Consider the following 16581-nt stretch of genomic DNA (forward strand, 5'->3'; position numbering starts at 1 on the left):
CTTAAAAGAGTATTAATGGAATAGTACGAATCAAAGCAAGCCTATCAGAAAGTTACATTATGTATTTTCTGAATGTTCTAGAATAAATATAGACCTTTTCTGGCAAGCTGTTTGCTGTATTAGTAGGGATATGGCTGCTCAGACAAGATATTTCTGATGACAAGAGCAAAGCCCCACACTGAATGGTGACAATTTCTCTTACAAGATTTTTCTTGTTTAAATCCTTCTTAAAGCATTCAAACAACTTCACAGCTTGCTGGTTCTCATGACAGTCCATAAACAAGCAAACATTTTATTGAGTCCTTTGTATAGTCCGAAACATTGAGATTGCATACTTGTAAGTAAACCATTAACTTAAGAATCTGCAAAAGCCTTTCTTTAGTCTTGATGCTTTCTCTTGGAGAGAGCCTCAAAACTCCTCTCTTACTTCTGACAACAGAGGAAATCTAGCCAGAAGAAAAAAGAGCAGCAAGTCCTCTGGGTGTTCTTGTCTCTTAAGCATAATGAATCTTGTGTTTCTACATAATACAGCTATACTATCAGGATGTGCAGAACACTAGTGCAGCAGTGTGATAAATATTTTAAACACAACAGCTGACAAACTATGTAAATAAACCACATGTTTATTCATTATTATACGTTTAAGTCATAGACAATACCCAAAATGTATTCAGTGCGAATGCTGAGTCCGCTGCACCAACTGCTTCACTGGGAAGGCCAGCTCCTATCACACCACACTGCCTGCCATGCAGGCTCACCCATTTCCTTGAATGTCAAGAAGTAAAGTTAAAGTAGTGAGTGTCCAATTCATTAACATACTTTTGGCTTTACACAGCATGACAGACTATTCTAATTGAGTTGTTGCCGTTCTGTCATTATTCACATCAGTTACATAGTTTCTAGGATCACTATAATCACAAAGCAAATCACTTTAAGCAACTTAGTGGAAACTGCAGGCAATCCAGACCCACCACCAGCCTGTCACCACAGTTAAATATACCCTCACGAAACCTTGAAGATGGCCAATAACCTGTTTTCATTTTCCTAACACTTTGCTCTCCGCCTCATTTCAATGAGAAAGGAGTCTGCGTGGATCTGTTTTATTTATCTGAAAGGCTGAAACCTTGACAGCTCTGAAGAATGTTCACTACTTAATGCTGACACTTTAATATACCAAAAAATGCCCCAAAACAAAGAATGTCCCACATAGCTTCCCTCAGCCAAGTACAAAGCAAGCATATCAAGGCTACTCCCAACTGTTAGCAATGCGACAAAACAAAGCACCAGCACCACCAAAGAGATCCAATGTATTTTGTCTGAATACTCAGAATTCTGAGGCAAAAAGTGACATTTTTGCCATTTAATACCCAGAAAGGTTTACCACATTCCTTAATGATGCAACCCAGCCTAGCAGTAGGCTGAGTTTCAGCAGTGCTGTTGAAATCTGACAGAGAATGGCTGTGATGTTGCACACCACCTAGTTTTTTTTGCTATTTCCATCATTTCTACTTCCACATACTAGGTTGTCTGGAGATTACTAGCCCCTATGTTACAATCTTCCAAGCAGTTGTTTCCCAGAGAGAAAAATTAGCAAATCTAAATGTCTAAAAGTAAACTACCACTTCTGCAGAATACAGCAGCTTTACCACTCTGATACCACTGTTGGATGAAATGAACCAAACCACTTGGGAACTGCTGGTGAGGGATTCCCCCTTTTTCTGTGAAGTTCTGCTGGGATGAGGTACTTCCCTCTTTAGATACCTCAGATACTCCATTTCTCTAGAAATACACTCGGGGGGGTGAGGGGGGAGAAGGGGAGGGAGGATGGAAGCAGTGTCAGAGAGAAGGGATATTTAAGATGTAGAAAGTTGGCAGCAATGGCCATGAATGAATGTAATGTGAAAATTAGGAAAAGATATAGGAACGACCTATTAACAGAAGGAGTGGGAAAACTGCCTTTCAACTTTTAAGATGAGGGCTGACACATTCAAGAGGGGAGGATTCAGTGCAATTGCTTGTGACACTGCTGTTGCCAGACTGAAGTAAACACATAAGGTCCACTTTTGCTCTGAATTACCATATTCTTTTACTAAACCTGTTCAGTTGTCCCTCAGAGATTAACTGAAAAGAGCACAATGCTTCCTGTACTGGAAGCTGGCAAAGACCGATGGTTTATTCTATAGCCAGTTAAATCCTCCAGATCGGTAACATGACTGAAAGCTCAATACGCATTTGTTCTGTAACTAAATGTTTCATGATATCCATTTAAACTAGTTTAGAAGATTTTTTTACTTCCTGAATTATGCGAAGCAGGACATGATATAAAATACTGCATTGCTTTTCAGAAGAAAAAAATAACTTACATTAAAAATACATTCACTTGTCTTTGCGCAAATTCTAGAATTTATGGATCCCTCTGATGGCCTTATTAAGATTATGCTCTGGTATTCAAAACAAGAATGTCTCTGTCCCTTTTCCCATTAGAAATAAACTCTTCTCTAAAATAGCATCAGCCAAATATACATCTCATTCATGGTAAACAAAAAGTTTTTAAATATAGTTTGGCATCTTAGTTATTGCTTTTCACTTGAGCCATAAAGCAAACTATAGATGCTACAAAAATTCTAATACAAAGAACTTTTTGTTTTTAATATAAGTTACTGAGCAGTGTAAGAAATGACCCTGAAGCTTTACCTAAATAAATTTTAGCTTTACAGAGTGAAGTATAACTCACCATATATTTTCATTTGTGGTTTCTGGATAGTGAAAGACATTGAATTAGGCATCAAACCTTCATGTTGTACTTTCAGAATTTGGTGGTCATATGCAGGACTGAACGGCTAGGAATAATCACACCGTTCCCTTTGGAGTAGTCTTAAAGAGAGTCTGAAAGCATTGAGGGAAATTTATCTAAGAAAATACGAAGCAGTGCCCAAAACGTGTAGGCTTAGTCATAAAGAAAGACTGCAGCTTGTGCAGACACTTAAATTAGCTTTAATTTAGATAAGTAAGGGATCAATAGCAATAAAGTCAATAACAGGATGGATTTCAAAACAGGCTTGTCACTTGGGTGAAGAACCTAGCATGTCAGTGGGCCCCAAACAATCTGCAATTTCTGTGATACTGCAACTTCCCTGCTGCTGTTATCTGAACAAGCTACATTACAACATCAAGCTATGCTGTGTGTATGCTTTCAGTTTGATACAGATGAACCTCAGGACAGAAAATGGAGAATAGGAACATTGCTCAGAAAATAGTAGAAAACATTCAACCATCAGCATAGCTAAACCTAGCACATATTTTGGGATCATTTGACCCTCTCATACACTGATATTTTGGACTAATTTGATGGTTGGACTGCCTAAGAGCTGTTATTACTGCAAAATATTAAGATAATGAGTACTTTAAATCTAGCCATACAGCAGAGCCCAAACCCTGTCAGTGATACTGTTGTGTTCAGTGACTGCTGCCGATACTAAATCCTGGCCGGGAAGTTTGCTTCTGCTGAATGATGCCAATGATGGCTTCTGCTCCCTGCTGAGACCTCGGGACACCTGCAGACATGGTGGCTACAACTTTTGTACACGAGGAGTTTGTTATCGCAGTGTGGGTTTCAGCTGCATGTACACTCCTGTCCCTTTCCCTCGTTGGCCAGGTAAGAGCACACAGCCCCTGCCCCAGCCACACTGCCTTGCTCAGGAGTGACCCAGGCACACATCCACGGTGCAGCTGAGTCCTTACCACCTGCCCAAAAGCTGTGCTGGAGTCAGGAAAAGGCAGACCTTCAGCCTTTGGACAACCATCCAAGACCATCGAGGTGCTTGGCTAACTCTGGTGGTCCCTGGCAGGATGAGGCGTGACACCCTCACGATCCTGCCAAGGGCCACGACTGCACCACGTTAGGGATGATCAGCCTGCAGCAGTTTCCAGAAGAGATGTACGAGCAAACCACATTTTTTACTGCATGTCTACACACTAGCACTTTCCCTGTGTGAGAATGTATTTAATAGAAAGAAATGGCATTATTAAACCAGTGAAAGACTAGAAGCAGCTTTGAGGTGGTTCAAAATGCCTTCCATGATAAGATGAATTGATATCATATTACCAGATGCTTTGTTCTGTCTTTTTGGCTGCCAACCTAGCAGCTGAACTATTACAATATCACTGTTCTTATGTTATATCCTCAAATTTACTCAAACCTAATTTAAAATCCACCTTTTGCTCTGAAGCTGAAACCATGTTATCAGTGCAAATGGGGCTGACCACATCCAAATCTGCACTTACAAAATTAAAGGCAGGATTTTCTTAGCAGAGGATGCTTGGTTGTCAAATGTACAACCAGCAGAGATCACACCCTCCCTCAAATCCTCACATATGACTTTTCTCTCTAATGCAAAAAAATTTCCAGTGAGTCAGGGTTGCATTTTCTAATGCCACCACTTTTGGCTGTGTGGGAAGTAAAAAGATACTTATATTTCTTCTCTAAGGACCATGCATTTCCAAATGTATGAAAGAATAAGGAGATATTGCTTAGCATCTCGAAGCCTTGTCTACAGAGGCACTGTACATACATACAGTTAATAAGAGATAAAAGTCCCAGCCCTAGAGAGCTTACAGTCAAAATAGATGAAAGGATGGAAAAAAGTAGCAGCATTATCCTCTTTTATATATATATATGAAAGCAAAGAACAGAGGAAATAGGTCATTTGCCCAGACTGCAAGGAAAGCATGTAAATATGAATTTAAACTTAATACTTCACAAGTCTCAATCCAGTGTCACAAAGCCATTAGTTCTCCCAAAACTGTACATTATGGAAACACCACCAATAACAAAGAAAATTGCGAACCAGAAGGATCATAAATAAAACAAAACATAAAAATATAAATTGGAACAATTCTGATTTTTGAAAACTTACTCTTGTGTCTAATTTGAATAATTGGCTGTTTCAGAGTCTGACAAATGTATGCCTCTTGTAACAAAGAGTCCCTGTGTAACAAATAATTTTTTTGGGGGTAAATTATCTGCCATAATGTATTGATTCCTGTTTTGACCACAGTCAAAACACTGCAATGGATGAAATACTAGGTTGAAATACAAGAGAGTAACTGCCTTCTGATTATAAGAAAGAAGGCAAAAAGAGTTGATGTAGAGAAAACTGAGGGCAAAATTGAGCTTTCATATGAGAGCTACTTGTAAATGCATTTTTGTGCATATTTTATGCTCTTTCCCTCCAGTATTAGAGAGGATTGACTGTATTTCAGTTGAAAAAAATTAACTGTAATTCAAGACTCTCCCCCTTCTCACAGTATCTGTATTCATTTAGCATTTATATTTGATGAAGGCTTTTTAAAATACAACTAATTCTTTAAAAACAAAAAAGCACTCTGTGGTGGCAAACACATAAATCCCTCATATTGTTAGAATTATTAGAGATTAGATTATTATGGCAAGGAAGATTTAAATATCTCATTTACCTGAACAGCATCATAATACATTTTCTTGCCTTCTTCATCTGTCTTGTCCGACATCAGCCATGCCTTGAGCAAATATTCATAAAAGCTATCCCCAAGCCCTCCAATGGAGACGTGATCTAAAAAAGGAATAAAGAAGTTCAACAGCAATTTCATCTCCAGCATGGACAATAAAATACAATTACAGTATGACACAGTGGTAGATTTAATTTATTTAAACATCTCTCCCTGTAGCAGTCTTGTAATAAATGTAAGCCTGCAACCTCAAAAACATTTCAGCTGGTATATAAAGAAAATTATTTCTTTAATTGCTGGCTTTTTCATCAGGCTAATACACCATACTTATTTAACATCCACACAGTGTCTCAGAAGTTCATAGAAAAGAAACAAGAACTTGTATGTTTAACATCTAATTCATGTTTATAGTCAATGTCATACAAAAACACATTAACCTAAGTTATTTTTTATCTTAAAAACAAGAAAAAAAGTAGAAAGTGCTCTGTAATTAGATAAATGCTTTCCCCTCTTAATATGCAGGTATCGTTTTTATTTGTTCTTTATTCACTAGTGCTCCATTTAAGTGAACTCATAGAAAAATCAAAATGTTTTAAGCTCACTACTACAAAGATGAATTTACTTTATTGTTAATTTTATAGTATTTTTTGAACATCCAGCTGGTCTCAGAAGTCAGCAATAGTTCTAGAGGCAAAGAAAAAAAAAGACTTTGATAGATCTACAGAAGATTATTGCTATTGCATTGATTTATTCTGTCCCGTGCTTACTATATGAAAAAATGTGGTACTACAAATGTTGTGATTATTCAGTTGCACACATCTAGGACTTGGCACTGCAATCAAGTCAATGTCATTGCACCATTCAATGTCATTTAATGTCATTGCACCAGCCACGTAGGAATTACCGATGCTCTTAGCTACTTGCACAAGGTGGCATCAACTTGCTGTCCAGGACCCGAGAAGATACTTGGCCAAATTATAATGGGTTATCGTATGATTTCAGCATTTTATCTCCTAAATGTGTAAAACACTACAACCTCTAAGCTCCGTTAAACTAAGAACTCCAGGTTTTCTTCTTGAAGTTGATCCTGCCTGGTAACATTAAGGGACTTGGCATATATTGAGTCTTCAGTGAAAGGATTTCAAAATGCTTTACCAGGCCTATTCATTTATATCTGTCAATTTTACAGCATGGAAGGGGTTTGACAATACCATCCAAGACATCCAGGACGGAGATGTGGGTACATATATTGCACAGCAAGATGTTGAGTCATACCACAAAGTTCTGGGCGTGAGAAAAGCAGAACTCATTTGGGGTAATCCAGGCTTACAAAGCAAGCAGCAGGAAGGTTAGTGGTGCCAACCTCAAGTTTCTCAGCAACTCACTGATCTTAACTTCAGTTATGCCTCTGTTGGTGGAATTCAGAACACAGAGAATCTATTTATTTTTAAACTCCTTAGTATCTTCTCTTCATGGAATACTTCCTTTTGCCTACTGAATTGGAAAGCCATGTATCTGCAGAAGATAGACTTTTTTCCAATTCAAACTTTATTAACAGTGTTTTTTCCTCCTTGAGCTGGTGACATACAAAAAATAATTTTGTTTTCCAAATGTATCCCATCCTTTTGCCTAACAGATACATTGTGCCATCAAACCTGGATTATCAACAGGTTTTTTTCCCCTTATTCTTTTGAATGAGATATATTAAATTTCTGCAAAGAATATACCATTTATTTAATTAAATGTTCATGATCCAAAACGAAAAGAGGCTTCTTAAAAAAATGAGAACATTTTCTATGATGGAGGGCTGATCTTTGAACAGCAGCATTTAAATGACCTTTACGGTTTCCTAAATAAATTACCATAGAAACCTCTGACATTTGCAAACTAAATAGCAGAAGCACAGTTTCATCAATAATAAGCCCTGTTATTATATACATTATTGCAGTAGACAAATCCAATTGACGCATGCTGCAGCAAATCACTGTCAGTTTACTGTCAAAATAACAAGGGCTAAATGAATTTACAGGAACAGTGGCAGTGATCCAGCAGTGTCCTTCATAGTTACAGCACTGTTAAAGAATAAATGTTCAGAAACTACTTCCCCTTCCCCACTTGACGCTTGAATGGGAATACTTCTGTCTTGAACTAGTTATGGGGCTAGGTGTAATCAACTGAAAACAGACTAGAAAAGCAATCTTGAATAAAACACTATTCAACTTTTATGTTCTGATCTCCTACTATGGAAAAAAAAAATCAATGTCTTCAAACAGAGACAATTGAATTGGAAGACATGCAACAAGTAAAGATTAAATTTGCTTTTACTGTTCAGCATGCTAGGGACTGACCCACATCAACAATTGTGTTCATGATTTGCACATGCAGAAAGCTAATTTCTACATCAATACTACACGGAAAACAAAGGCAGTATACACTGTAATCTTTACTGTTCAAACCAACAGAAACTGGCATTTAGTGTGAAAGATAAGTACATAAGACACAATTACTTTAAAAATATGGAAATGTCAAAGGCCACATGGCAGCATCAGTATTTGACTGCCTTAAAATAAACACGGCAGAGCCACTAATGCTGTCAGCTACTAGCAACATCTACTGTCATTCAGCCCACCACAAGAGTAACTGTGTGACTGTGTAACTAAGCTGAATGCCAGGTGCAGGATATCCCAGTTCAGCCTCGCTCATTTGAGCTTTCAATACTATTGCACTAAAAAAGGGAATTGGATACAAGTTAGGAAAGTTGTTGTCTAGGCTACCACCAAAAAGCTGCGTTTCTGAGGCTGACTGAAGCCAAGGAAGGAAGCCAAGGTAGCTAAAGCTGGCTGAACGCAGGCTCACAAACACTGAGGTGGCCTTCTAAACAAACCTGGTACCTACTGCTTTAGGATCAATGGGAAGCTTTAGTGTTCTACAAAGCCATGCTAAACCAGCATGTGCAACAAGTGGGCACAGACGCCAGAGAGTTTGTACAAACGTGCCAGCTGGAGTCAGGCACTTACACACACTGAGCTCCCACAGGCCAGTGGCAGAATGACCTCAAACAAGCCTCACAGAGTAGCAAACTATGGGGCTTTCCAAAACAAAGGGAATACTTCTAATGCACAAAGGGAAATGGCCTTTGTCTTGATGGAATAATACAAATGAGCATCATAACCTTTCTGTACATCTTTTTAGTTCACAGAGTGACACAAAAACATTCAAAAATATATTTTGTTCAATTAAAAAGCTTGTTCTTTGCCTATGCAAAAATTATCTTTATACAGACAGCAGACAGTCCTATGAAGAATTCAGAACCTCACTTCATCTTAGCTGCATACCAGACAAATTGTTATATTAAAGAATTTCTCCAGTCCTTTCCCTGTCTTCTGTGGTCCAACCACCTCTAACACTGATAATCAAAGAAACCATCTCATCTACCTCTTTCTTGTAAGATTAAGCCAGCTTATCTTGCTTGTTTTCTTAAGAGAACATTGAAACATTGAAAGTGGAAACATGAATGGGATGGTTGTGGACTGCAAGTAAATGGGAAGAGTGGAGAAAGAAGTATGGTCTCCAGACATGTTTTTGCACACTGCTTAGGCTTTGAACCCGGAATAAAAATCAGAGAAGGCATTGTATAACAAGAACAGGCTCGGTCTTGAGCTTGAGCCTGAGTTTCTGAGCTGAGAAGTTCAAATACTTAAAGCATTTTTTTTTTATATACTTTGCCTTCTAATTTTGGTGTCTCCAATAGTGGTTCCAAGAGTATTAATACCATGACAGTTCTGTCTGGTTTGCTTCCTTAATTGTTAGTATTAAACTTCAACAGAAATCACAGCTGGTATTAACTGGAAAAAGTTTTTTAATCTTCAGTGGAGCTGTACCAGGCTAAAAACATGGAATTTGATTCAGATGAGCTAATAATGTTTCCTTAAGCACCTACTTTTGAGGGCATTTTAGACTTTTCAATAAAAGGCTTTTATAATCTACAAATTCCATTCCAAAGCTACATAGTTTGATGTTTCCCCACTTGCATAAGCCATATTGAAAGACCTTAAAAGAGAACATTTCAAAATAATAACTCTACTTACTGCATTTTAATGTGCATTATTTTTTTTGCATTGTATAAGAACTTGGATATAATATGAGGAATGAATAAAACATGTAACAATGACTGAAAGAAGCTAACAACTGCAAACGGCATACTGATAAGACAGTTCATAGTACTGAAGAAGTGATCTACTTACGTTGGCCCCATTGGCCACTGCTGGGATTCAAATAGTTGGGGTAAAGGCCTTCCGGTTTATCCAGTCGATTTAGAACTTTTCGAATATTCATTACCTATTGGAAGGATACAAAACACTGAGCACTCATGCATTTTTCCCCCAAAATAAAACAGCATCAGTAGAAGAGTTTCGAAGTGCAAGTGTCCTGATAAAATAAAAAATAGTATTTTTCAGCACATGTACTATGTATCTGAATGCATCTGTGCAATTATGTTGTTATTAAAAAGATCCTCTAGGCTGACATCATCATGTAAATAAGCTACAAAAAGACTGGAGTTTCTGTGACAAGTGTTGGTAATGAAACAACACAATAGAAGCAAGCTCTAAAGTTAAGGTCTTGCCATACAGAATATTTTGTCCCTCCACAGTATTCTGAAATTTGCAGACGCTAATTGCCTTAACTAAGCTCACCTACTTCAACACTTTATTTCTCGTATACCCAAATCAGTAACGTTATTACCATACTAAACCCATCACCCAGTTGAGAAGCATAAGTGAATTGTAAGGTTGTTTTGCCTAGAAAGGAGAACATTGCTGGAACCGAGCTTCATACAACCAACTTGCCCAGCAGGAACCAATTCAGCCCCGAGCTTTCCACCAGTGTGATTAAGGAGCTTGCCACAAATGAGAGGCCCAGGGAAACGATTACAGTACAGATGCTCTGCAGATGGGGTCATTCAGTAGCACAATTCACTGCAGAGCACATGAAATAATTTAAACTGAAATTTAATTTTCACAAAAAAAGCAAAGGTAGCAACTTGGGAGAATGAAGATCATGACAAACACAGACCAGAAGCAGTAAAAAAATAAAAAAAGGTACTGACAGCTTTATTTTAAACATCTTGTATGCTTAGAGATCAACTGAACTAGCTGCTGGGACACAAGAGAAATAAGCTTACATCAAGCAGTAAAAGAATTTCTGTTGTGGGACACAAACTGCCTTCTGCATCTTGGTGCTACATTACTAGCAGTTACTCTCTAAATACAGACTGAGAAGAGTCCTACACCTAACTTAATTAATAGTTCTGAGTACCTCCATGCAAAGCTTATTCCAGTTTCTTCTTCTTTAACAAGTGTACCAGACCTTGAACAGCTTGTCTTGGGAGGCTGTGGAATCAATGTCTCTAAAGGCTTTTAGGAGCAGCTTACATAAACATATTTCCAGCTCCTTGCAGCTACAGCTTGATTCCACTTTGAAAGAGAAGCATAGGATTTTTAACATGCACACTTTCATCTCGCTTTAGTTGTCTCTCAATAGAAGAAATTTTAATCATCAAATTTTCATAAATTTCAAAAGATAATTAATTTGCTCAGTAAGTTTGTTTCTGGCCCATGCCTCCTCCAAAAATCCAATTGGAAAAATACAATTTTGAAAATCCAAATCTCTCTGTAGAGATATTAGTCTCCTAAAATGTGATTTATCTTTTAGAACATGATTTTAACTGAACAATCTAACCTTTTCAGCAAATACAGGGTTTCCAGACAGGTGGCTCAAGTGTACGAACTCCAGATGCAAAGTTCCAAATTCTGCCAAAATGCTGCTGCCACCAGATGCCCATGGCCAATTTCGACCGATTCCACTAGGCAGGGGAAGGGGAGAGAAAAACAGAAAACATAAGTATCTTATGCAATGCTAATAAAATACAATGTTTAATAGATATACTATTATTAAAAGAAGATAATGATTTTAAAATATATTGAGTATCTGTGTGAGAAACCATGCTTTCAGCAATCTTCTGACTTTACAACGGGATCTCAAAATACTTCAACCCAGGCTCTGCCTAGGCTTGTCAGGTCACTTCTGGGAGCATGCCACTCTTTTAGCTCAAGTATAGCTACATTACACGTCACTGCATCATTATTTCACAGTATGATATCACATTTAAATAAATCATAATGAAAACAATCTCAGACTTCACCTGCTTTCTCCGTATTTAGCACAAGTTCCTGTCCTAACTGCTCTCATCCTTCTACAGTGCAAGTGTTTACTGCCTTAAAATACTGCATGTATGAAAGACAAGTTTTAAATTAAAAGTATATGCAGTATATCTTTCTTAATACCCAAAAAATTAACTGGAGAAGGATATTTAGGCATTGTCTGTCAGGGCAGTCTGAGCAGGATGAGTAACTTCATTTTTAATTAGACCTAAAGACACTTCACAGTAAAATTAATCTTAGGTTTTGTGCTGAGAGTAGATAAAAGCGCATTTGTTGCTAAATCCCCACTAGAACTAATGCTGGTTGAAATTCAGGAGAAAAAGTTTGTTGAAGTTTCATTATAAAAAGTTTTTTTTTTTTTTTTTTTTTTCCTCTTGAAATTTCCAGCAGCAATATTCAGAATGTTAAGAACCCCTCCTGATATTAAAAAAAAAAAAAAAAAAAAAAAAAAAGACTAAAGAAGCAGCTTTCCTGAGCATGTGGACGAATAATGACATATAAGAGAAGCACATTTTTAGCACAAATGTTAGGTACAAATACACTTAGTAGGTGCTGAGTGTCTTCCTTATTTTCAAGGCTGTAAACAGCATTACAGACACTGACATACACACACATATAATTTAATTTTACTTTTGCACATAAGCAGTCACAAGAATCATGTTAGCTCTTACAGAACAATGAAAACTGGGTATTCCTCCAGAGTTAAATTGTTACTTATATTGCCCTTCCCCAACGAACAAAACCAAGAAATCCTACCCTTAGTTCATTACGATGGAAACCCTCAGCGATATTCAAATATCTTTTTCAGAAAGTCAAATACCTCTAATTAAAGTTTTACCAATATAAAGAAATGACAACTCCAGTCATTTCCCACTAGCTATATTAACACACTGTTTTGAAATTTCTGTCGCACACGCACACACAAATGAAAACAAGTCATGAAACTAAAAACAGAATAAAGATGCCAAAAAAAGCACGTTTGTGTTCTACTTAAATGCCGTGGCTGTAGACAGTCCAACACTTTTTGCTGCCTGGCCTTGAGCTGAAGGCACCTTTGAAACTCACTGAGGTCCCACTAAAATGAATCTCAGAATATTACCTCCTGCATTGTCCCATTTCTGAACTACCATAGTGTCTGCCAAATATTCCCCTGCAGGTATGCTGCCGATTTTGTTTTTCCCAGAGCACAAAGAGCATCAAAGTGATTAAGTTTACTTGAGCGCTGCACTGAGGGAGAACTTGGCTGAGCAAAAGGAAAGCAGTCAGGTGGGGCTTCCCTCACTGACCCTAAAGGTACAAGAGGCTGGGACACACGGAAGTCCCCTGACGCAAATGGCTGCCCAAAACTCCAAAGGAGAACAATGCTCCTAATCTGCAGACAAAAGCAATGAGATAATGAAATCAGGGTTCTGCAGACACACACAATCCAACTTTTACATGACAGAAACAGAATACAAGTTTCGTGGGACCTGAATGTCTTGTTTTAGGAGCAATCTTACAATGAATAGAGTGTGTTTTACATTTGATGAAAATGGAAGCAAAGAAAACATAACCCACTGGCTTAGAAGTTGTCTGTGCTTCAATCTGCTGTGGGTCAAAAGTTTTCCAGATGGTGGCATGAAAATATCAAAATATTACAGAAAATAAGATCAAGGGGAGTACTACAGACAAACGGTACGGAAACCTTATCTACAGACCGAAGAACTTACGTCTGCAGGCGTATTCACCCAAGAAGCAGGCACCATTTCTGGGCCATGCTGGCCCAAATTCTGCCTAACTGATGAGTTCTGGAAGACAATATTTTAGCTTGTTTCCAAATTACTCAGATTAAAAGATATGGCATAACACACTACTGGTACACAAAGTTGACCAGAAAAAAAGGCAAACTGTTTCAAGGTTTTGAAAAGTTACCATGTCCTGGTGCAACTTGCAAAAACCCTTTCTTTTTTTCTATTAAATTCCTCAATAAATCTCAAAGTGGAACTGTTGAGTTGCTCCTGCAGCAATGCATCACCTAAACGTGGCAGAAAATGTATTAAGTTCCTACCTGTGCTCCACAAGAACTTCTGCTGATATCAACACCTTCAGTCAGAACATTTTGATGGACTGTGTTTTGTTAATTAGAAAAAGTTCCAAACACAGCTATTGAGACGTTTTATGCATGCAACACTCTGTTCTTAAGCATCACTGCAAGCTTTACTGCGTGTGGAAGATTCTTCTTGCTTAAGATGGTTTGAGAAAGTAAGCTTACATTCTTTATGTTTAATACAATAGAAGTAGAAAGCTCGATGTTGCACTCATGTCAATTTTAATGTAGCTTTTATTGGTTTCATTTGGGAGAGCTAGTTAGAAAAAAAAGCATTAATATATTTCTGGGAAATCTGTAAAATAATGATATCTGCTTGATTTGTCTCAGACGGGCATTCTAAGTCAAAACTGACAAGTTTTCTTCAAGAATGGTAGAACCAAGGATTCAAATGCAGTGTTTTCAGCTAATTTTCATGTACCCCTCAGCTGTGGATATCAAATATTCTTTCATATATTTAATCTTTGCAAGGAACAAAGCAGATAAGCGAATAGGTGAACACAGCAGCCACAGTATTGCTTCTGGCTCCATTTAACTTTATCATCACTTTAAAGCGAGATTCCAGCACGCACGGCTCTGCAGATAATGAGCTCCTGAAAAGACATTACTAGAACCTGGGAGATGCTCAACTAAGCTCTCAGCATACAGACTGAGGGACATTTCGTACTCTTTGATCCGAGAAAGTAGATTGTTTTTTGTTTAAGACTCTTGGCTTTAAAAAAAAGGAAACAGAAGACGGTGCTTGTTTCTGTTATTTTTATTTTATTTTATTTTTTTAAATTGCTCAGGGATTTTCCTAAATTTTGTATATTTTTAAAACAAAACAGACCTTGAGCAATAGAGAAGCTGTTGAGGAAGGCATATGCTGAAATGGAAAAAGACTTCTGTGTCAAAAATTATACAGAATGAGTACATTTATAAAGGACAGGCAAATGACACAAGGTATCCTGGAGAATAAAATGCAGAAAATATGTGGAATAGCTCAGTAAATCTTTATAACTGGGCATATTAAAATACTGACTTCTGCCCATGCATGAGACAACAAATCCTGTGCTTCTGCTAAGACATTTTTCAAGGTCTTCACCAATATTGGGGTGACCAAAAAATTCTCCAAAAGTCGAAAAAGTCAATTGGGGTGACCAAAAAATTCTCCAAAGTCGAAAAAGTCAATACTAGGTATCTATTTACTCTTCAGCCATAAAGTTCATGCTGGTTATTTATTTACTCTTCAGTTATGAATGTACAGTCTTCCTGAAGTCTTAAGATGTAAGCTTGGAGCTATGGTGAAAGATTTTACTTCCGCTCCAAATTTTAGCAAAAACATGTATAACATCACAAGTACCTACAGTTTTTCTTCCAATGTCACCCATTACTCATGTCAGGAAACTACAGTAGGAAGGAGCCTGAATGATCAGGCCATTTGGGGGATTTTCAGATAGCTGCTTAAGGATCTGGGTATAAGTTACACAAATTTACGTGGAGATCACTGGCCTCAACCAAAGCAGTATCTGTTAAAAAATTAATTTTTTCAGCTTCTTTTCACTCCAGAATGGTTGAATGTCCCAGTATTTTTCATTTTTCCTCTGCTGATCTTCACTACAACCTTTACTAAGTATCAGTCACATACTGACATCAGAGACAGAAACAAAATTCCTTCTACACCTCAGGAAGGAAGAAGGAGAAGTCACATTGATGAACCTTGTGGTTTAAAGTTTTAGACCAGTGCTAAAATAGAATCAGTTTGCAGGACACTATTTTAACGTACTTCAATCCATTGTGTCTAGAACCAAATTGTTTATAATACTTAAAACTCAAAAAATGCAAATTTGTCTTTTTCTTTAAAACATTAAAGACATATTTAAGGATTTATTTCTATATTATTATAACTAGTATTATGCAGTTAAGTGAAATGTAAAGTGAGAATCTGGACCAGAACAGCATATTAAAGTAGGACCATCACTATTTTATGGTATTTCCCATTTAGTTTATGAACTTTGTTACTGAAAACCGAGTGCCATAGAATCCAAAACACAGTGTTTGTAATTCTATTGTGATTCCCTCTGTGGAAACACAAGCCTGATTGACCTGGGCTGCTGGTAACTCAACTTGGTATTTTTTCAGTAGACTACTGTTGTTCCTTTTGTATGCAGGAACAGAAAGTATGAGAACAGCAGCTCTTCTAAACATTCAAATCGTCCAAGGAGAGGGAATCACAGAGGAAATAAAAATATCATGAACTTTTTTAATTTAGCAAAAGTCAGAGGCACGAGAATATTTACAAGATTTCTTTTAATGTTACATTATATCCCCAATATATAAAAAGCAGCAGCTAATTCTCACCTGAAAAGAACAGCAAATCCTCAGGGAAACCACACAAAAAATTCAACAGGTCAAAACACATAAAATTCTGGTCATTAGTGAGCACCCCTCTGCAGAAAATTTTTCATCCTCCATCCTTTCCTGAAGGGTGTCAGGACTAGTCCACAAGTTGGAGACACAATAAGACTTCACAATTTCAATATTTAATGCAGGATTCAAAACCACAATCTAAGAGTCAACATCCTTTTGCAGAACCGGCCAATAGAAAAGGTGAAAGGCCAGAATAAGAGAGACCCAGCAATGACAATTTGAAATGTTGAGAATTGATGTTGTTATAAGTTCTAAGATTAAATACGAAAATAACTCCCTATAGTTCCTTCAGGCTCCTTACTAATGCTGATCTTTTCTTTGCATAAAAGCTATTCAAATTATGATAGTGGGTGAAAGTGCAAAACTCTAGAACAGAGA

General features: G+C 37.4%; 1 protein-coding gene across 1 annotated transcript in view; it reads right to left on the reverse strand.

Moving 5' to 3' along the window:
• MAN1A1 (mannosidase alpha class 1A member 1) overlaps positions 1 to 16581 on the reverse strand; it is a gene marked incomplete at its 5' end in the record, with an annotated part of 134595 nt that overhangs the window by 13018 nt on the left and 104996 nt on the right. The window contains 3 exons of the mRNA XM_084285202.1: positions 5476 to 5591; positions 9732 to 9825; positions 11227 to 11350. Coding sequence (XP_084141328.1) covers positions 5476 to 5591; positions 9732 to 9825; positions 11227 to 11350 — 334 coding nt within the window. The remainder of the gene's footprint in view (positions 1 to 5475; positions 5592 to 9731; positions 9826 to 11226; positions 11351 to 16581) is intronic.

The sequence above is a fragment of the Netta rufina genome, assembly GCF_964035555.1.
Source record: "Netta rufina genome assembly, chromosome: 3".
In the NCBI taxonomy this organism is placed as follows: Eukaryota; Metazoa; Chordata; class Aves; order Anseriformes; family Anatidae; genus Netta; species Netta rufina.